Source organism: Poecile atricapillus, chromosome 1, assembly GCF_030490865.1.
Source record: "Poecile atricapillus isolate bPoeAtr1 chromosome 1, bPoeAtr1.hap1, whole genome shotgun sequence".
NCBI classification, from domain to species: Eukaryota; Metazoa; Chordata; class Aves; order Passeriformes; family Paridae; genus Poecile; species Poecile atricapillus.
In genome coordinates, this window is record NC_081249.1 from 64,054,825 (window position 1) to 64,076,581 (window position 21,757).

Consider the following 21,757-nt stretch of genomic DNA (forward strand, 5'->3'; position numbering starts at 1 on the left):
CGGCTCGCCGGGTGAGAGGGACTGGCGGCGCGGTGCGGCCGGGAGGCGGCCGGGAGGGCCGGGATACAGCCCTCAGGAAGTTTAACCCAACTTTCCGCTGAGTCCGCGGGGCGCCGGGGGCGGTGTCCAGGCTCGACTTTGAGCCCGGCGGCCGAGGTGAGGCGGGGGGAGGGCTCCGGGGGGTCTGCGCTAGCGGATGCAGCGGGACCCAGTGCGGGCCTCCCGTCCGGGAAGCTGCTGTTTGCCGGGAGGCAGCTCCCGGACCTGCTCCCTGCGGTTCAGTCCGCGCCCGCAGCTCTCCCAGAGGTGCCAGCTGGGGCTCCTCTGTGTTTCAGAGCTTGAAGCAGGGCGGAATACTTCATCGTGAGGTAAAGATGCTGTTATCGCTGTGGTATGGTTGGTGTAGTCAAAAGCCCTTTAATCGGAGTGCTGAGTGCCTTGACGCTCACCAGTGTTATAATTAAAAGATTGAGCTTTGTCAACCGTAGGGTGGAAATAGTTGAAAATTAAGCAGAAGCCTGGCTGTTGGGACCGTGAGGGTGAGGTTACTATAGGATGCTGCTATTCGCTGTTTCTTGTACTGTCTCACTTTAATTTGGTGCGCTTCTCTTCAGACCAGCAGGGCAACAACAGGCAAAATGACAGCTGTGAGGTATGAACAAGGGACCCAGCCAAGAGAATCATCTGGGTGAGTGTAATGAATTGTGAGGGGTTTGGGATTGAATATGTGGTGTGTGGTCCCCTGTCTTTAGTGATTCAAATACAAAAAAGGGAATAATGATGGCATGTCTGAACTTTATATAGCATACAGTCTTTTTATCTCCCCTCTCCCACCAGTGCTGCTGTCTGAGAGGAGGGATATCTTTGAGAGAAATATGCTGTTTTGATTCACTTCTTGTAAGTAGTTAGAAAGTGATTAATGAGTACAAGGTCTCTATGCCTGGTATAATAAGCCCATGGCATTAAAGTTTGCTCTCTTTTAGCATCCAGACTGTCAAGAGACTTACAAGAGGGTGTCAAGGTCTCTTGTAGAGCAAGATGTTCTTTTTCTGCTTGCTTTAAAAGCCTCAAGTCTGAAGCTCCCTTCAGCTATGAGCAGTCAGAAAAGCTTACGCTCTGTATGGAGTGTATGCCTGAAGGAAACAAATTCTTCTAATATGTCTTCCTTTTTTTCTCTTCTACTCCCATAGTCAAAGCCCAATTGTAGTAGCTTGCTGCTGAGAGCTTGTTCTGTCTTGGACAACAACTAGATGTAGAATGGTCAGCAAAACAAACTCCCTCTGAGGAAAGCATTATCTAGAACTGAATTTTTGTGTGGGAGCACTATGGAAACAGTGTACTTGGACTTAACTTCTGTTTTATCTTTGTCTTAAAGATTGTCTTCCTAACTGAAAACACTTCTGTTTCTCATTCTTCTTGTGGCATATTTTAATCACAGTAGAGGATAAGAAGGTGCTGTTTGGTGCACTTCATGTGTCTGCAAGTATAAGCAAGTGACCTGCAGCAAAATTGCTGCAGCAGTAGCAGGCTTTAATAAGTGAAGCATTTCTGCTGTTCAGTAAGTATAAACACCCAAGTGAATATTCTGTAAGAGTAGCTGGGCAGCAAACCTGAATGCCTATCCATCACTAGAGATTTGCTTCAGCTCTAGGAACAGAATGAGGACACTGGTTTCACTGGAAACACTGGAGCTGGGAAATGAGGCTTGAATGTTAAGATTGTTGCATCAGAATAATTCTTCTAGTGAGCCTGATACTGAGTACGGGTGGTAAAGCATCAGTACTGGTTGCTGAAACTGTAGGAGAAGCATCATGAAACTCCTTGCTTAAAAGGTGGTTAGCCCAGACTGCAGAAACAGTGCTGGTGCATATGTCTGTTGTGGAGGATGAAGAATATTTGAATCCTCAGAATTATTACACTAATGCTTCAAACAGGCTAGGCTGCCTCAGTACAGCATGGAAACATCAATATTGGATATGTGTATTTAGCTGTTCCTGCCCACAAAGCAGTGAAACCAGAGGCAGAGCCTCAGCAAACACTGTGACTGTGCTGTTATGCATCACAGTATTTCTGTGGAGACAACTGAAATAAAGACTCCTGGATTTTTATGCTACACTTTTTCTCTGAAATTGTCTTGTGGCCTTCAAAAAAACAAAAACTTGATCTGAAGAGACCTTTTTAAGGAAGTTATGGCAAGCAGCCACTACCCCAAAAAACTGCTGTTCTAGCACTAGCTCAGCTACTGCTCTGCTCTTCCAGTTTCCGGTCTGGTATCCTGCTCTGCACAAAAACATCTCTATGCTATGTCTTTTTCTGGTGAAAACCTTAATTCTCTGTACAAGAAGGTCACTATGAAAGTATTAATGTCACTTGGACTCTCTGAAGCCATTTTGCATAAGCATATTTCCGGTGCTTCTAGAGCCTGGACTGTTGAGTCCTTAGCAGACTTGTGGATGCCCTGCTTCAAAGCCCTCTATCCTATTGCTGAACACTTCTCTCTCTTTAGGGGGGAAAAAGGGAAAACTTTTGAGAGAGGGGCTGCTAATGGGAAATAGATCAGCACAAGCCAAAGGGTTCAGCTATGCCAGCATAGAGGAAGTCTTTCTTCCCCTGGTACTGGGCCTTGCTCTGGCTCAGGCTGCTGCTCACTTGACAGTTAATGCTTATTTTTTTTTGGAACAACAAAGCATAGCAATAACCAGAATTGACATCTCTATCAGTGTGTGACTTGTATTATTTCTTTGCCAGCTATCCAGCAGCTGAAGAGGCCACAGTAAAGATTGATAATGGTCGTGATGAGCGTAATGGACCAGACAGCTTTTCCAAGTAAGCTAATGATGTAATAAATTTCTTCGCTTATCCCCAGAAGGGTAATCTGATGAGCCAAAATAAGAAGGCAGGTGGCTTGTTGAAGTAGAGATAAGCCCAGTAAAATGCTTGATATTGACATTTCTTCTTGGACATAGTGAAGACAAGTTGAGGAATCCTCTTTATCCCTCTAGAGATAAAAGCCCAACCCAAGAACACAAGTCCATCATATTATGGAGAATGAGTAGTCCAAACCACATTGATTAAATTTTCCCAAAGGAATGAGTTTGTGAGAGCACAGAAGAACAAGTGGTAGTGAGAGAATGAGGTGGATGAGTATCTGGGCAAAACAATAAGCGTTGTGGAACTCATCAAGACTAAATTGTCTGAACTTGCTAGTAGTTAACGCTATTCTTGAAGCAGTTATTTCCTGACAGTGTTTACTTTACAGTTACTCTTACAGCAAACTTAGTCAAGTCAGTGGCAAGTCTTGCAGCTCAAGAACAGTAAACCTAAACCTGTTATTTCAATTATTCTATGTGACAACATGTTTTTCTAGATTTCAGAAGTCAGAATTGCCAAATATATATCACAAAAACTCTAAGCTAATTATGTAGTCAAATGTGCTGTGTTTCCTTCAACTGATTTAAGATGTTGGCAGGCCAAATTGGGATGGTGTGTGTATATTTCGGTCTGTAGTGTACTTAGTTAGAGGTACTTGTCCATAGACTGTTAAAGCTGAAGTCTTGATGTCCCCACTATCATAATAGTATTGACTGGACAGACACAGACCAGCAAACCATTAGTGTTACTATTGCAGTGTTTCCTTAAATATTTGGCATTCTTAAATACTGGGAAAACCTTCTATATGTTAAGCTGCCTTCAGGACAAGATATGATATTACATCCTTGACTTCTATAGGAAAAGTGAATACTACAGCCCTCATATATCCTTCCGGCTTAAGAGTGGAAATGTTTTCTGGTTAGACCTTGTACCTTAGTTTAGAGTAAGAACCTAATAATGAAAAGTGTGGGTTAATGCAGTAACCCAAGCAAGATGCTGCCTCAGCACTTCAAAGGTATCTAGCCTTGTCTTAAACTGGATTATTGAAGTGCACCAAGTGAAATGCAATGCTCAAGTTGTCGTAGAGGAAGCAAGTATTTTGGACAGGATCACTGGCACGAATGTGCATTACTCAGCTGACAAAAACTTCTTGTAACAGTGAAAAATAAATCGATCGATACTTTTTGTCAATATGTTAGGACAAATGATAAGTCCTGCTGTTAGTGATATGCTTGAAAAAAGGTGTTTTCTTCTAAGTGTCTAAGAAAAGAATTGATGCTTACAGTAGTAAGTAATAATTTGATTACTTAACAGACTGGCAGTCTGTTTTTCAAACTGTCAGCACTTGAGGTTTGCAGGTTCTACACCAAGAATTTCTACCTAAGTTCTTGGTGTAATGTAAAGAGACTTCCAGCCAGAAAGAGAGTTACATAAAAGCTTTGTTCTAAACCAAAGGGCTTAAAGCATACCAAAGAGGCAACAAAATCTACTGTAATTGGAAACAAGAGCTGTGACCCTTCTAGGACTGAAGATAATTCTCACAACTGGAAGAACTTGACTTCAGAAATACTTTTTCTTGAAAGATATTTGGATTTTCAATCTGAAGGCCAACCTGATGTTTCCTTTTTAAAGTAGAAGTGGGATTTATATCCCTCTATTTCAAAGGCACAGAAGCTGTGAACAAGTGCAGCTCTTTTCAAGACTGGAAAAAAAAATGGTCAAGATACAATAAGCCAATATATGGAACAAAATATATTAAGAGATGTTTATCTTCCAATCTTGACCAATAGCTGTTATATAAACCCGCTTCTTATAGCTTACTAAGCCAGAGTTCAAGTATCACTGGAATTGTGACATGGAATAATGTTATGGGTAACTACATACTATTGTATTTCTAGGGTCTGGAAGCTGAGTAATATTTTTTTCTAACAAGTGATCAAAGCACTGTTTTCAAGTACTCAACCTATATACTTCATAAATGCAACTGAGTAATCTCATCTTAGAGAAATCACTTGTATGCAGAATACTAACACCAAAGGAATGTGAACAAAAGAATATAACAGTGCCCTTGTGGTGAATATCTGAAGGAAAATGTCACTTGTCTTGATGTCAGTTCTTTTCTCTTGCAGTGCAACTAGGAGAAAAGTTACCCCGTTTGTGATGTCATTTGGATTCAGGTAAAAGCTTGAGCTTGTAGTGATGCGGGGAAGGTAAAAATAGTCCTCATTTTTGCTGTAGGCACTTGGAGAGTTCCTTAAACATCAGTAACTCCAGGATGATTTGTCTGAATGTACTGATTCCCTTGTCACCCACAGGAAAGGAAACTTGAGAAAAGTACTAGAAATGACAAATAAGACTTAAACAGATACGACTACATTCTCAAAGAAGAGATGCAAGTTGGAATTGCAGATTTCATTGACTTGGATAAAACCTCTGTAATGGCTTATTCTTGACTGCCAGCCTTTGAACAAACAGTTGGTCAGTTGTGCGTGCTCTAGGTGCTGGAACAAGGCAAGCCATTAAAGACAGTTATTCTTAAGGGACTGTATTAAGTCATGAGAGGGAGGGAAGCTCAGTAAGGTGAAAGCAGCAATGGTACTTGCATGCCTTAAAGCATTCAGGTTTGCACTGCTTCTAGGTAGCTGTGAAGTCATACATTAAAAACTGCAGCTGTGTTTGAGATAAATGTGTGGTTCCACATGGATTATGGTCTCTGTGCATATTACTTAAAAATGAAATTGGAAACCTTCAGCTTCTAATTAAGCAGGCTTCAGTCGATGTAAGAGAACACACTCTTGCTGGAACAGTTTAGAAATCAGGGTTTGTGCTGTTCAGTTGATAAATGTTCATTTCTGCCTCTCAAACTTGTATTTTTCTCTTTGCAGAGTCTTTGGAGTTGTACTTATCTTCGTGGACATTATAGTTGTGATTCTGGATCTGGCTATCAGTGAGACAAAGAAGGGTACAGAGATTCCTGAGTTTGTTTCCTTGGCAATAGCACTCTTCTTTCTCATCGATGTTCTCCTGAGGGTGTTTGTTGAAGGGTAAGCCATGGGCAAAAATTAAGTCCACGTGGCAAGTCCTCAAGCTAGGAAGGAACAAGCTTGAATTATGAACATGGTGTCCTGTAGGCTAATTTTCTGGCCATAGATAATAGCCACGTCTTTTCTTGGCTGTGTATGTTGGTGGTTACCCTTCTATAGAACAAACTATAAGTGTTTTCAGTATAAGTGAGCACTCAGAAACTACATCAGCTTTGCCTTAACTAGTGCGTAAATCAGGGGTAAGATTGCTTTCTTGGTGTGACTTCAGTGCTTAGTGTTAAGAACAGCTGCAGGACAGCTTGTCTCCAGCAGTAGCTCTGTACAGATGGTTCTCTTCTTGAAGATATATTTCAGTCTTTGCTACCTGTATTGGCATCTGTCTAAGACTCTGCTTGGTTTCAGCTTCAGGAACTATTTCCAGTCCAAACTGAATATTTTGGATGCATGTATAGTGGTGGGCACCCTGTTAATAAACTTGACGTACGCCTTCTTAGACCTTAATGTAGCAGAGGAGATACCAAGGTAAGAGTGGTATAGCAGCTGGTGAGTGTGAGCTCTTTTCTTGATAATCTTCTAAGAATTTTCTTTGGCACTTCTAAGCGAGATGTGTGCATATGAGATCACAAATGGGACTGTGGTAGTGTGTCATGGTACAGACCAGTGAAGGACAGACACACAGCTTTGGTCTGTGGTTATGCTGTAGGCTGCCCCTGCCTCAAAGGCAGAGGGGATCTGAACATGCTAGTTGGGGTAACTAAAAGTGAGGCCATCAAATGCTCTGGCTCAAGCACTTTTTGGGGAAAGGTGAAAGCCATAATAGAGAGGAGGGTCTGAAGAAGGTCAGAAAGAAGGGTTGTATTATCATAGCAAATGTAACAGACAGCAAAGGGAGGATCTTGTCTAAAGGATCTTAAAATAGAAAGAGTTTCCAAACTGTCTTGTTTCCTTCACTTTGCTTTCCCAAGCATCTCATGGTAATATATGATGGGTTTTTCAGCTATGCTTTTGGGGAGAGGAAACATGCTATTTATGTGCTTAAGCTGCTTCATGTCCTATATCCTTCTGATTTCTGTATCCTGATTAGATGATAACCTATGAGGTGCTAAAAAACCACCACAAGTATTCACCAGCATTTTTACACAAATGTATCAAAACCTAGAATGTGTGTGTGCTGCTTAAAATACATGCTCACTTAGCTCCTTAAAGAATGAATTCAGTATTAGTTTTCCCTTGTCCCTAGGACTTGGAAAGCAGCTGCTCTTGTTCAGTTGTTTTGATAGAAACTCTCGCCTAAGCTTCTTTCCTGCTTCAAAGTTCAACAATAGTTCAAAGTTCCACAAACCAAATCAAGTGTTCAGGTTGCTGAATGATTAAACACAGGATATATACTGATCTGTTCTCAGGTTTCTTAATTAAGTCATGATGTAGTTATCCTGGCTAGCTTCTTTTTAGTTATTTTTCAGGTGGCTACATACACTCAAATGTATAGTTGAGAATAAGCTTCAAGGAAACAAAAACTTGGTGATAATAACATGGGTAATGTTAATGTTGTTGCTTTCTAGCCAGACATGCCTGTGGAAGTCTGTTTGAATGAGTAGGGGATTTCCTAGTTCTCTTAGCTGTTGAGAACATATACTCATGTACATGTTCATGTACAAAAAATCCTTAACAATAAACCCATGAAACTGTATTTGTTCCAAAATCAGCCTGAAATGTCCTAGTTCAACATACGAAACAAAGTTTTAAACTTTCCCTGAAACAGCTTTTAAACAGCTTTAATCTTTGCCTATAAGTTTATTTGTGTTGATTTTCTTTCATGGTGAATCTGTCATCTAGAATGGTTATTTTCCTCCGGATTCTGAGAATTGTCATCTTGATAAGAGTATTTCTCCTGGCTTCACAAAAGCAGCATCTGGAAATGGTGACCAGGAGAATGGTAAGTTGGCCTCTTAACATATCTGGACTATTACTACTGTTTCCAACTCTTTCTTCAGGCAGCATCAGTGGTAAGTAGCAAGACCGATCGTGGCCTCTTGGTCTGCAATTGATAGTTGCCCAAGCAGCACATCTGTTCCATGTCCCTGACAGGACTCTGGAGCTTTGCCTCCAGCTTCAGGAAAGCCTTGTCAACCTCAGCTTTGCTCAAGTAAGCAGCAACTTGACCTGGAAGGCCAGTATGTCAAAGTGATTGCAACACCCTGTGTGTCTCAACTGACAGTTTCTAGCTTGTGTGGTACTTAGACTGTTTTCCCTCACATGGGGGAAAGTAGGAATTTTAATGTGTGTGATGGTTTATCTTGGGTGCAAGCAAAGCAGTCTAGCTGTTGAAGCCCTATCCACTGTCAATGCCTCTTATTTTCATCAAAGGCATTCAAGTGGTACTTTAAGCTTCAAGTATGGCCTATTGTTTAGGAATAAGCAGTCTTGGTTATAGTACCCTTAACTTTATACTTTTTTCCCTCAGTCACCAAACACTCAAATAACAATGACAGATTCATGCTGCAGTATTCATAGAATCTGCAGTGTTCTTTTCACTAGAATAAATTTTGATATTTAAGATTTTAATTCTCTACAGAGCTTTTGCCTAGAAAGGAATTTGCTCTTGGATAATGCTGTAATGAAATGAGGCTCTGCTACTCAAGCTTAACTGGAGAGTCTGGATAGTTGAACTTTACTAGTAACAGGAAACGCTTGATGATTGTTGGCATTCTTGTGGAAGGTTAATTCTTACTATTTTTTTTTTTCCTTTGGTCAGGTCTCTGAAAACAAAAGACGTTATATGAAAGATGGCTTTGATCTGGATCTCACTTATATTACTGGTTTGTGGAAACAAATGTCGCTTTGCAGCATGTTATGTCCTGTGAAGACTTGTTTTTCAGTTAATAAGAGCTTGCAATGAAATACAGACAATGTTTTAGACTCATGAAATTTAAGTATGAAGTCAAACTAGGCCTACTCCTTTTCTGTGGGATTTTGAATTATGGATTCCTTACTGACACTGTTCTCCAGAATTAGCCTTCTGGGAGAGTTGTACATGCTCTATGTAATGATAGAAATTTATCTGAGGCCTAGGGAACCAGTGTTGGGAAACTATTTATAGTATTTTTGCTTCTGATTCTTTGGAGACTGACACTTGATGGTGGCTGATGCTTTGGGAAGTATTTGTCTTGCTCTAGCTATGCTAAATGTAGAGGAAAGCCTACCAGAAATTGATAGATTGTTCTTACAATTAGGGTAAGAATAAGGCATTTCATAAGGATGTTTCTCAGTTGTCTAGTTCTTATGTGCAGGAGGGCTTCCTGCTGTTACTTGTGATTGCTGTCTTCTCAACAGATCGAATTATTGCAATGTCATTTCCATCTTCTGGGAAGCAGTCTTTCTACAGGAATCCCATAAAGGTAAAAATCTTACCAACCAAATTCACTGTTTCTGAGACCTGTTTCTAAGTTCCCGCTAATTTACATGTGGCCTAAATAATGTCAACCCTAGTTCTGCTGCCTTTGCTGGTTGGAATGACTGATTGATGATCTCCACTGTGCTGCACTGCTTATGTTGTAGTGTCTCAGCTAAACCTAATGGTTTATATCTCACAGTGTGGACACACCAGCGCTTTGATGCTCCTGTTCTTTGGGAATGTTTTGAAGAATCAAGGCAGTTCTGTCCCAGGCTAGTAATGGTGATAATATCTATTCACCTAAATAAAGTTGCCTTAAAGGTCTGTATACATAATGTTGTTTTCAGAGCTGTGCTTTCTGATACTGTAGAAACATATATAGGGCCAGGAGGATAGCTGCAGTAGTACTTCTATTCCAGACAGGAGCCTGAGCTGTCAGGTTGGAAAGGCCTGCTTTCCAAGGGCCGTTCATGAATGCAGTTGTTGATCCCATATGGGGGTGGGGGTTGAGGTGGCAGTGGAAATAGCAAGTAGAGCACTAACTACTCTGAACTTGTTATTGCTCAGGAAGTTGCAAGATTTTTGGACACCAAACATCCAAACCACTATAAAGTCTACAATCTCTGCAGTAAGTGTTTTTAGCTGCTGTCTATATTTGAAATAAAATTTAATGTGTAAGTGAAAAGTATGAAACCAGAAGATAAGCATGCATGGCTTTAGCTGAGTTACCTCAGTATATTTTCACTTTAATCTATTAACACTGCTGTATTTTGGACACTAGCACATGATCAGACCAGCCATTGTGTGTTATAAACCACTTTCTTTGTTACAATCCTTCTCCCTTCCTGGCATAACTTCAGACCTTTTGCTATAGGTGAGAAAGGCTATGACCCCAAGTACTTTCACTACAGGGTGGAAAGGATCTTCATTGATGACCATAACGTCCCAACACTGCAGTGAGTCTTGTCAAGAAATACATACATTGTAATAGTTCTGTCTAGGCATTTGCCTTGATCCAATAACTTTCTTCTTATTTAGGGACATGCTGAAATTCACTGCCAGTGTCCGTGAATGGATGAGTCAAGATGAGAAGAACATCATAGTAATTCACTGTAAAGGAGGAAAAGGTAGGATTTCTCATGTGCAATCTGTTTATGCTACAAACCACACTTCTTTGTTATTGTAGCTTCTTTATTAAAGTGTAGCCTTAAACCATACTATGAGGTGGGTTTACAGTGTAACTTGACAAATACTGCAGACACTGTGATGACTAGCACAAGTATAATATTATAATACTATAGTGTTTTACCCCATTTTTAGGTAGTCTAAATTGGTTCTTAGTCTAAGCTGGCATTATGTCTCTTAAAACATTCTTCAGTAACTTTGTGGTGTTCTGGCAGCTGTGATAGCAGGAGACTGGGGATAGGGGGCTACTGGAACTGCTACTGTTAAGTGTTGGGCTGCTGCTTTTGCTTCTGGTAGCCAGTCACCCATACTGAATATTTTGCATTGTAGTATAGCTCAAACTATCCATTGTGTAGGTTGGAAAAAGACCATTAAGATCAAGTCCGACCATTAATTCACCACTAAACTGTGTCTCTCAGTTCCACACCTGCACATCTCCTGGAAAACCTCCAGGGATGATGACTGAGCCACTTTTCCAGGGCAACTTGTTTCAGTGCTTGATAACCCTGTTGGAGAAGAAATTTTTCTTAATATCCAATCTAAATCTTCCCTGGGAAAACCTGAGGCCACTTCCTCTCTTCCTATTGCTTGTTACTTGACCAACCCCACCTCAATATGATCCTTACAGCAAAAAGGTCTCCTCTGGGCCTCCTTTTCTCTAGGCTGAACACTCTCAGCTCTCTCAGCTGCTCCTTGAAAACTTGTGCTCCAGACCCTTCCCCAGCTCTGTTGCCATTTTCTGGACACACTCTAGCATCTCAGTGTCTTTCTTGCAGTGAGGGGCCCAAAGCTTAATGCAGGAGTCAAGGTGCAGCCTCTCCAGTGACAAGCAGAGAGGGGCAATCACTGCCTTGGTCCTGCCAGAATATTGCTGATAGAGGCCAGGATGTCATTGGCCTTCCTGGGCACACTCTGAGTCGTGTTCCGCTGTTGTTAACCAACATCCTCAAGTCTTTTTCCAGTGGGCTGCTTTTCAGCCAATTTTCCCTGAGCCTGTAGCACTCTGTGGAGTTGTTGTGACCCAAGTGCAGGTCCCATGCCTTCACTTTATTGAACCTCATACAGTTGGCCTTGGCCCACTGATCCAGCCTGTCAGTATCCCTCTGTAGAGCCTTCCAGCCCTTCAGCAGATCAACACTCCCACACACCCAACTTGGTGTCCTCTTCAAACTGACTGAGGATGCACTCAACCCCCTTGTCCAGATTGTTGGTAAAGATACTAAACAGAACTGGCCTCACTAGTGTGCCCTGGGATCACCACTAGTGACCAGCTGCCAACTGGATGTAACTCTGTTCACCACAATTCTTTGGGCCTGGCCATCCAGACAGGTTTTACCCAGTGAAGAGTGCCCTGGTTGTGCTTTGTTTGTTGTGTGATACCACCCAAGATGATCTGCTCCATAACTTTACCCCTCTAGAATGTTCCAGGTACTCCTGGATCTTTAATCAAGATACACATGATATTAGGTGATAAGAGTACAATGAAGTCTTATGGAAGCAAGAACAGTGAAAGCTATCAAAGATATGAGCTAACCTGCAGGTGCTTTCTGAACCAACAGTGGTGTGGGAGCTGTTGAAATGCTTAAATAACTGCAAGTAAGCCAAATCTCCCTGCAAATATCTGCCGCATCTTTAGCTGTCTGCTGTTACTACTCCAAATACTTGGCTTAAAGTAGGTGGTTACTTACTAATTGTTACTTACTAATTAAATTGTTGCCCCCAGGTGGAGCTCTGTCTTAAAAGGTTTTGCAAAACTGAATGTTGCAACGATCTGCAGGTCAAAATCAGCTTGAAGAACAAGTGTGAGGAGGGTGACTTGACCTCTGAGATTTTAAATTAAAAACTGAAACTATATAGGCATCTTTATGCTAGCAGACTTGATGGCTTCGTAGTAGTGTTGCAGGGAAAACAGCTGGGCAGAGAAACAATTCTTTGCACTTACAGCATTGGGAAGTTTCAGTTTATATCCTGATTTAGTAGAGTGCTTGACTGATTCCTGCTGAATGGAGTATCCAGGTACTGATCAGCTGCCTTAGTGTCTCTAGGAATGAAAATGTGGGGACAAGGAACAAATTGACAAACTGTAGTACCTTGTCTTTAACTCATTCTTTTCAGAAATACATGGCTACTTGACTATCACTTTTAGTTCTTGAAATAGGTGAGATAACAGGAGATGACTTCACCTTCACAAAAATAATCCCAAACACCTTTGAACTGATGTAATTCAAATTGATTTGTATGTCTGATGCAGGCAGAACTGGGACAATGGTCTGTACCTGGCTCATAGACAGTGACCAGTTTGAGAGCGCAAAGGTAAAAACTGCTGTTTATTTTTTTATTTGTGTAGTATTCAAAATATGCTTTTAGGATTTACTGAATTGGTGAAATGCACTAATACTCTGCAAAAATTCTATACTAGAAAAAGGATTCTCTGAAAAGTCTGGTTTTACAAAAGTTCATGCAAGTCTTGCTACAGTGTAAGTTCTGAAGGAGACTATTCATGACCTGAAAGGAGTGAGAAAACAGCATTTAACAGGTCACCAAATTGAAGGATTCTTTTTGGAGGAATAACTTGTCTTGGGTCTTGAGCAACAACTTAAGCTGTAGGTGACTTCTGAGCAAACTCTCCTAAAGATAGTATCACTGGTTTTAAGCAGTTTTTTTCCCAGTCTCCTTCCAAGTAATGTGAGGCATCAAGAATTTTCTTGACAGCCAAGGAAGCCCTTCTAGGGAAAGGGAGAAAGATCAAGTCCCAGCCAGGACAGGTGCTGATGCTGCTTTTGTATCCCAGGTCTGATATATCAGCTGGAGACTGGGGACGCAGAAGGCCCAAGACACTCTTGGGAAGACTGTATATCCATTTAATCACTTGTTTTCCTCTGAGTTTGCTTGTGAAGATTTGATCTAGTGTTTAGCTTGGTCTGTTACAGAGCACTTGAGAAATATAGGTGGTTCTAAAGTAATTGCTTTAAAGTCATATTGCTTTCCTTCACTTTCACGAATGGCAGATTTGTCTGACTTCCTAATTAGTACTTCCTTCTTGTAGTTAAAAGTCTCCTTTAGAAGGTACTAAAAGAACTGTTGCATATTTCCACTTGCAATCCTTTACTGGACTAGAGTATTATAGTTCTAGTTTACTATCCACTTCTCAAGGAGAATGGTGGTGGGGTGGATATCTTAACCCTTGAAATTATCATCCTGTGTAGGAAAGTTTGGACTACTTTGGGGAGAGAAGAACTGATAGAAGCACAAGTACCAAGTTTCAAGGAGTTGAAACTCCCTCACAGGTAAACTTGAACAGGTTCAGGAACAGTAGTCAAAACAATACTAACCTTGTGGGTGCTTATGCTACCCCACCTCCCCTGCCTTGTTTCAGAGATGTAGGTTCTTACTGCTTGCTTAACTCCTGAACTTTCTGTATTCTTTCTGTGAGAGCTGGAAGACAAACAGCTGACAGGGTTACCCTGTATCTTTCCCCTTTCCATTATACCTTCCTCTGCATAATAATGTCAAATCTGAAGTATAATATCTAGGATAACAACAGAATTCTTGAGATTGGGAAAGTTTTCAGTCCAGCCCCAGTGTTCAAGCAGAATGACTTGGACAAATGTGTCTGGTCAGGTCTAGAATATCTGGACAGATGCAGATTCCACAGCATGTTTGGGCACCCTCACAGGAGCATGGCACTATAAGGCAATTGGACTGTTCAACAGGGATGCATAGAAGCCTGCAGCCTAGCCTGGGATGGGCCATGGTGCTGATTTGGCTTGGGTAGAGATCTGCATCTTCTGCAGACTGCTTTCACTGGGAAATACGCAAGTTTTTTGCCTCAGAACAGTTCTGCACATCTTGATTTACTGTTCTGTGTGATGCAGAGTTGGGAAGTAAATCTGCTGACGGGTACTTATAATTGCTGGTATCAAATAGAAGTATACCTGCCCCTTCAGTAAAATGAAAATATCTTGTATGTTCAAACATTCAGTCTCCTAAGGCTACAATATAAAAGCTCCTCACTTCTTGCTGAGCTAAAAAGTACAGAATTCCTCATAATAGATGAAATTTAAATACGGATTTAAAATGTAGATGTTGTATTTGTCTAGAAAATCGTTCCAGCAGGGAAAGGGAAAGAGAAAAATTGTCTTTCTTCTTAGCTTTGGACTTTGAAAAGCTAAAAACTTGGAGTAAAAGATGTATTTTAATCCTACTTTTGCCTAGAATTAATCTGTTGGGTACAGAAACTGCATAATATTTGGGTTTTTTTCATTACAGAGTAGGTATGTTGGGTATTATGAGATCCTGAAAAACAAGTATAACTTGAAGCTCCCACCAGAGAGACAACTCAAAATAAAAAACCTCAAAATCCACAATGTACATGGTAAGAACTCTTGTGTTTGGGCATTCCTCCATCTGGTGATGGTCTCCTATTAGGCAATAGGCAGCTGATAACTCTCTCTCTTGCACCTGTGATAGGAATGTAGACTTACTGGGATTTGAGAATTTAAATGACAAAGAACAGAATGAAGAGTATTTTGTAGTCAGTTGCTCTGCGTTGTGTCACTTCATAGATGTCTGACCAAGTGATGACTCATATACAAACTGCTCTTTTTTGGAAGGGAAATCACTTTTTAAGTGAGACTAACTCCCCAGTGGAACTGGATCCACTAATGTTTCTGAGCTTTAGATACATGCCTGTTACAGTGCATGTGTACTGGTAATCTTGATCAAAGACTGGAAGCTCATCACTCCTTGTTCCAGGGGAGTTCAAACTGCTGTTATTGCTTGGTAAATGGAACTAGATTTTACATTAGCCTGTTCCCCTAGTGGGGGGAACTTCAAAATGCAGTTTTTAGCTGCTGAATCCTGGCTTACCTTTAGCATTTGAGTTCTCTAGAGTCTCGAGCAAGACATTCTGTAAAGAAAGCACTTTTGAATGGGATTGCACCTGATTTTCATGACTGCTTGTGTTTCCAGCTAATGTCTATGCCTCTGGTGTAATACAACACTTTGTTCCTAGGAATTGGGAAAGGCAATGGAACTGATATGAAGGTGCAGATAATAATAAAGAAGCAAGTTGTACTGGAGTGTGTATGTGCCAATCAAAAAAACTGCAAGGTGAGTGCTATAAAGACACATAAGTTGAGTCACAGAATCTAAAAGCTCATTTATAGGTTTGAAGGGTCTTAGTTTTCTGTCCAATATTCAATTTCTACATAGTCTAATGAAATAGATGATGTAAATCCCAAGAGCATGAAAAAGCTAAACTTTGCCAAATTCTAGGAAATGTAGTGGTAAGATAGTGGAAGATTTCCTTGGGAGTCACTTAAATGCAAATAGTTCACTCTGTCAGAGCAGTTTAAACTGTTGTCTGTTATTTTAGCACTGCTGTTGTATTTGTGTACCATGAATGAGTAGTTAGGTGTCATGAACTGGTCCCTTGACTTGCTGCAGAAACTTTCATGAAACAAATACTTTATTCTGTTACCCAGCTCTTCTTTGATTCTGAAAGTGACTCTGTAGTCATTGGCTTGGAAGACTGCCCTGTCCTAAGTGGTGATGTGAAAGTCAGATTTGAATGTAATTCTGTAAGTATACCAGTATGAAGACCTTCAGCTGGGTATGGGGAGAGGCTGCAGTGCAAACCGCAGTGGGTCCTGCCTGGCTGGGCAGCATGGGGCAGAATCTGTTCCTCTCCAGTGACTCCTGCTGTGTCTCAGTGTGCAGCGAGGGATGCAACAAGTGGTGGAACATCAGCCTAGGCAAGCAGGGGAAGTATCTGACTGTTCAAACAGCAGTACAGCCAAGGCATCTTAGTTGGGTACCTGCTCCTCCTAACCATCGGGGTCTCACCTCGTTGTATTGAGTGACTTGTTACTGAAATAATTGCAGAGAAAATAGTGATCTGTGTATGATACTGGGCTCTTCAAGTGTACTGATTCTGGCACTGTAGCTTTGTAAACCAAATTGGAAAAGTGGATATCCTTGCTCTATAAACAAAAGTCGTATTGTGTAACACAGTCCTTAAACAAGGTGTTTGTGTTTAGGCTCTTCCAAAAGGCTATGATGACTGCCCGTTCTTTTTCTGGTTCAACACTTCCTTTATTGAAAATAACAGGTAAGTGATCATAGTGAATGTCTTCAGATCCTAACTTCTGGTGTCTGCATAGAGCTGGAAGATCATAGAGTACTGAAAGCTGAGATAAGGCAGGCCTGATCAGCCAGCTAACTTTCATGTGGGTACTGGTCTTTGATCCTCAACTGTAACCTGTGAGTAGGCAGTTGCTTGTGCTGTGACAAATATTTTAAACATATGGGAGCTTTTTATCTTAACTTAAACTATTGGATTATTTCCTTGGTGCTCTCTAACCATTGTTTATGAATTTGAATTAAAAAATGTAATGCTAACTGTTCAAATCTGCCATCCTCTATAGTATGGCTGCCTGAGGAGTAGCTGAACTCAGTAGCTTAGCAGGCAGACATAAGACCACAGTTAGAGGTACTGATGCTTGAGATCACAAAGAAAGGCCCTCTTATGGCTTCTCATGCTTTTGATAAAGTTAGAAAATACTGTCATTTTGTTTCTGAGACTGGGACTCCTAGAGAAGCTCCAGCTGGTGAAAGTTTGGCTTGTCTAACTTGCTTTGGGAGTGATGTAGAAATGCAGAGACAAGAGAGCCTTATCTTTGATCTGCCTTGCTTGACAGATTTAGGTAGAGGAACAGTGAATTTGGCATATGAGATATAATTATTGTGTTCTCTATAACTGGAATAGAAAGAAAACAGTTTTTACTTAATGGACCCTGCTAGAGCCTGAGGAGAGGTGGCCATGAGTCTGTTTGTAGCTGTTAATATGTTGAGCCAGCAATGCACCTTGCAGTCGCTATGCAAACCAATTAAGCCAGTTCCAGGAGAAATGTCTGCCAGCTGTCTGATGGCCTGCAGCATTGCCATCTCAAGGGTTTTGGTGAAGTGCTTTGTTTCCTCCAGAACTATGGAGGATGCCCCACTAAGCTACCTTTTCTCCCTTCCTGGCCAGACCTTCTGGTAGACCTGAAGTGGACTAGGTGTGATTAGAAGTGAAACAGCTGTTAAGACATTGCTTCTATCTCTGTATCTCTAATTCAGACATGGCTGATGTGCAAGTGCTTTTAAGTGATAACTATACATGAATTTGTTAAACATAAAAATTGGAGAACATGCCTGATGAGGTTGAGTACTGAATCAAATCCTTGCCTTTAGGAAGGTTGGTCATTAAGTTCCTGGCACTTGCATCATATCAGGAGGCCTTGAGCTAAATGCAATATTAACTTCTCTCTGTTTTGTATGGTGGGGCTCTGGGAGGGTGGTGGGGAGCCAACCCATAAACCCATCAGGTTGGCTTTGTTTCTGAGACTACATAAAATGCAAAACACTGTGCAGGCATGGTTGATGTCTGTTTAAATTCAAGGTCTGGTGCTGTATTTAATATTCTAGAGCTGAGCTAGAAGATCTTTCAGCTGGCTGGGAGGAAAAGCATGTCTTAGGCTGTAAGATATGCTACTGAATTTTGTCTTTCAGACTCTACCTTCCCAGGAATGAGCTGGATAATCCTCACAAATCTAAAACATGGAAAGTCTATAGTGAGACATTTGCTGTGGAGGTGAACTTTATTGATCCATAGGGGAAGACTGAAAGAAGGGAAACATGTCAAATTAATATCTTTCCTGGAGAATGTCTTGCTGTTTCAGCAAAAGTGAAGCAGTGTTATTTGTATGTACTTACTGTATTTCTGTGTAGATACAACTTCTCAAATAAAGTTACATCAAGTTCTGTTGTGCAGGGCAAAAATACTCTGAAGAGTTACTTAATGTCAGTTGACTGTCACATCACAGGCTGTTGGATTCTTGGAATTTAGATATCTCTGCATACAGCTAACTCCTGTTTGAGTAATCTAAGACAATTACCTGTCTTTAAGCACGAGCATTAGCATGATGGTGGATGAAGACCAGCAGTCTATGTGAGACTGGAAAAACCTGACATGACTCCCTCAGCGTTGGGCTTTTCCACAGATCAGTAGAATATGGGAATTCTGAGGGAGAAATATTAATCTCCCTCTGTTGGGTTGTTGCTTCTTGAGCAGAAGCCTTGGTATTGAACTGCTCTTTATCAGTAACCAGTGATGTAGGGCTTTGAGCAACACCTGGCCTGGGAGCTGCCTGTGGAGGTTGGAGACTGCACAGCTGTGTTTCTACTGCTTTGCCTCCCTACAAAGGGCTGCAATGGCCAGTTGCCCTAAGGCTTAAGTCTGGCTCTCATCAGCTCCTGAGCATTCCAGCTGTCTGGAATCAGTGTGGCTGCCTTAATATCTGCATTGAGGGGGTTGATCTGTGTGCCTGCTCATTTGAACAAATGGTGCAAATGCTTACTGGCTCCTCTTGAGTTGTACTAAGACCTGTAATGCACAAACTTCCAGGATGCGTATTCTGTTTCCAACTATTCTCAGCAGAGCAGCTCTTCTGTGGAGACTGTGCCTTCATTTGTGTGAAATGTGTTGAGGTGTTAGCTTCTTGGGTCTGCTGCTTCATTAGTCTTTTTGTTGTTGAGCACCAAAAAGTGGAAGTGTCATAGCTTTCCAGTTAATGAAATAAGCCCAGGTCATGATAAGCAGAGGTCATATACCTTCCCTGTGCTTACTTGAAGGTAGTTATGTACTATGAAGTACACCATGTGTGGACTCAACTTCTGCTATTGCTATGTATTTACCTCAGTGTCCATGTGAATGTGGCTAGGGGCTAAAAAAGGATGCCCTTTTATTGTAGCTACAAGTGGCTGATTCCCAAGTTTGTTTTGGCTTAGCTCAGGCTATTGGATATCTCTGTCCTAGGATGCCCTTTTGTACAATTGGCAGGGTGACCCATCTTCCTGCTAAGGGAGTAAGCCAGTTCCCTCAGATAGCAGCAGCAGAGGCTGTAACAGTGAGTCACATTTTTCTAGCTGAAGCACATGTATTTTACTAAAAACTAATGTGTAAGCAGGAATGAGGAACAAAATAGCTGTACAAGGGATATACTATGTTTCTCTTGGAGATCCACGCACCACTGCTCAGAAGAGGGTAACAGTAGGCCCTGCCTCCCTGTTGTACTGACCTTCACAAAGTAGTGGGCATTCATCCCTTATCTATGTGGAATTTACATGACCTGTTCTGGACTCCTGGCATTCTTCTGACAGAAAACGTTATAGCCTGTATTGTGGTAATCTAGAAATTTGGAATTTGATGTGAACCCTAATACTAGAACTGATTTTGGTACTAACAAAACAACAAGCCAAGTGCTGAAATATGGGTTTCATTTTCCATAGATGCAAAATCAGCAGTTGCTTCATAGCACCTTACTCTAGCTGGACCCCTTCTCCTTAGTTTATATGTTCATTGATTAAATAAAGTCTTTCTTTAATTCCAGAGAGGTGGTGATGCTGAATTCAACCTTTTTGTTTCTCAGCTAGATGAGCTTATTAAATGGCATAAACAATCATCAAGTACTCAGTTAATCAAATTTAACTTTATTTCTGTGAATTTCTATACCAACATTATGAAGTTTTTAGCTGAACAACTGATACACGTGTACAGCTTAAGCAGCTCTGAATGGAAAAACTACTGCTTACATCAACCTCAGGAGGTAAACTCTCAAAAATGCCACCAGCTTCTTGCTGTAGGTTGTTTTAAATACCCTGCTTCTCTTGAAGCTTCAATTTTTGTATTAAAAACTGCAACATGAGCTTTAAAAAATGAAAGCAAAGACAAATCTAAGAAATAGATTGAAATATTCCACTGAGGTGGAGTCTGTCCTCACCTTTTCATAACTACTAGAGACATGTACAAATATACTATTTCTCTTAACTAGACAATTTTGAAAAGAAGGGGAGGGCTAACAAACTCTTAAAGCTTCATCTTCCTACCTGAATCATTTGAACATTTGGTATAAATTTCTTTTAAAATACTGGCAATGCAGACTACTGCTGCCCCAGTGTACCAGTCAAAGTATATTGGTGCAACAGACACTGAAGATTCTTCAGCCATGACCTGCTTTATCTGCCTTTTCTCATGGTATGTGAAAGGGAGGTGAGTTGTTCTTTCTGCACTTGGAGGCTGGAACAAGATTTTGTGGAACTGCAGCAACCACCTTCCATCAAAGAGGCTGCAACAATGCAAGGAATGAGCCAGTTTAAGTGCACCCTGGCTCCATTGCAAGAAGCAGCAGGTATTGGGGTGATTTCATCTATGCTTAAACCTTATTCCCATTTCTGGGATCTGAAAGGGAAGCTGTAACATACAAAACTAGGTTGTTCCAGCTCTGCCTGTTGTCTGTCACTGGCAAGTGTGGTTTCTGTGACAAGCTGCTATTCTCCATGTAGCTGTGATGATCTCAGCAAGTTAAAGGGCTCTATGCCCCCCACTGTCTTCACACTGGTGGGCTGCACTTAGAGCACCCAGGAAGCATCTCTGTACAGCTCCAGGAAAAGCTTGTGCTGCTCTAAGACCTGCTTGGCTTATTCCAAGATAAGGCAGTAGCTGCTTGTCACAAAGCAGAGCATGCTTGCACAAAGAGCATTCTTCTTGAAGAACAAAAGTGGCATCTGGAAAGAGGTGTCACTGCATCATTTTGGGCAATACTGACTAACTGCACGTTTAATCAAGTACCATGACCAAGGAGGCCATGCCCTCCAGGCCTGAAGGTGATACAAGCTATCCAGTCAAACCAGCTTTTCCACTCAGCTGAAGAGGCACAGCAAGACCAAGACTCCTGCCCCAGTAAGACTGCTATATCAAAGACCATGGTGTCAGTTCTGGCTGTCTGTTCCTCTTCAGCTTCCTGTCCTTCCAGCATGTGGCCTCATTCATGCCAAGTTGACCTAAATGGGAGCCTGCACAAAGTTACAATTCTGTGCTCAGAGGCAGCAGCTATTTCCAGCACTGTCCCTATTGTTAAGCATTGTTATTAAGTATTGTTAGCATACTCCAGCACTTCTTGAAAGGATTTAGAAAACAATACAATGCAACATCACCTTCTTAATGTTGTTACTGTACTGCTTTTATCAAAACTGCAGGCCTATCTTGGGCTCTAAGTCTCATATGAGGTAGGGGGTGAATGTTTCCTACTTTTATAAACCCATTCACTAGGACAGTATGTAAGTCATATGCCTTTGCCATTACCATTAACTTATCAAGTCACAGAGCAGAAGTGAGATGGAGCAGGACAGGGGGTGTAGCTGGAGAAGGAAAGGTCTCCCT

General features: G+C 41.3%; 1 protein-coding gene across 3 annotated transcripts in view; it reads left to right on the forward strand.

Moving 5' to 3' along the window:
- Window positions 1–21,757, forward strand: part of MRPS31 (mitochondrial ribosomal protein S31) — a 56,060-nt gene continuing 34,303 nt past the window's right edge. Inside the window, exons 1-18 of one of the 3 annotated variants that reach the window (XM_058831542.1) lie at window positions 1–156; window positions 615–688; window positions 2,749–2,826; window positions 5,001–5,048; window positions 5,757–5,915; window positions 6,318–6,437; window positions 7,752–7,851; window positions 8,671–8,734; window positions 9,249–9,313; window positions 9,877–9,937; window positions 10,184–10,265; window positions 10,348–10,436; window positions 12,746–12,807; window positions 13,701–13,781; window positions 14,764–14,869; window positions 15,509–15,606; window positions 15,981–16,076; window positions 16,536–16,606. In XM_058831542.1, coding sequence (XP_058687525.1) covers window positions 639–688; window positions 2,749–2,826; window positions 5,001–5,048; window positions 5,757–5,915; window positions 6,318–6,437; window positions 7,752–7,851; window positions 8,671–8,734; window positions 9,249–9,313; window positions 9,877–9,937; window positions 10,184–10,265; window positions 10,348–10,436; window positions 12,746–12,807; window positions 13,701–13,781; window positions 14,764–14,869; window positions 15,509–15,606; window positions 15,981–16,076; window positions 16,536–16,606 — 1,430 coding nt within the window. In that variant the 5' untranslated portion in view covers window positions 1–156; window positions 615–638. The other 2 variants (XM_058831532.1, XM_058831549.1) reach the window with 2 other exon arrangements.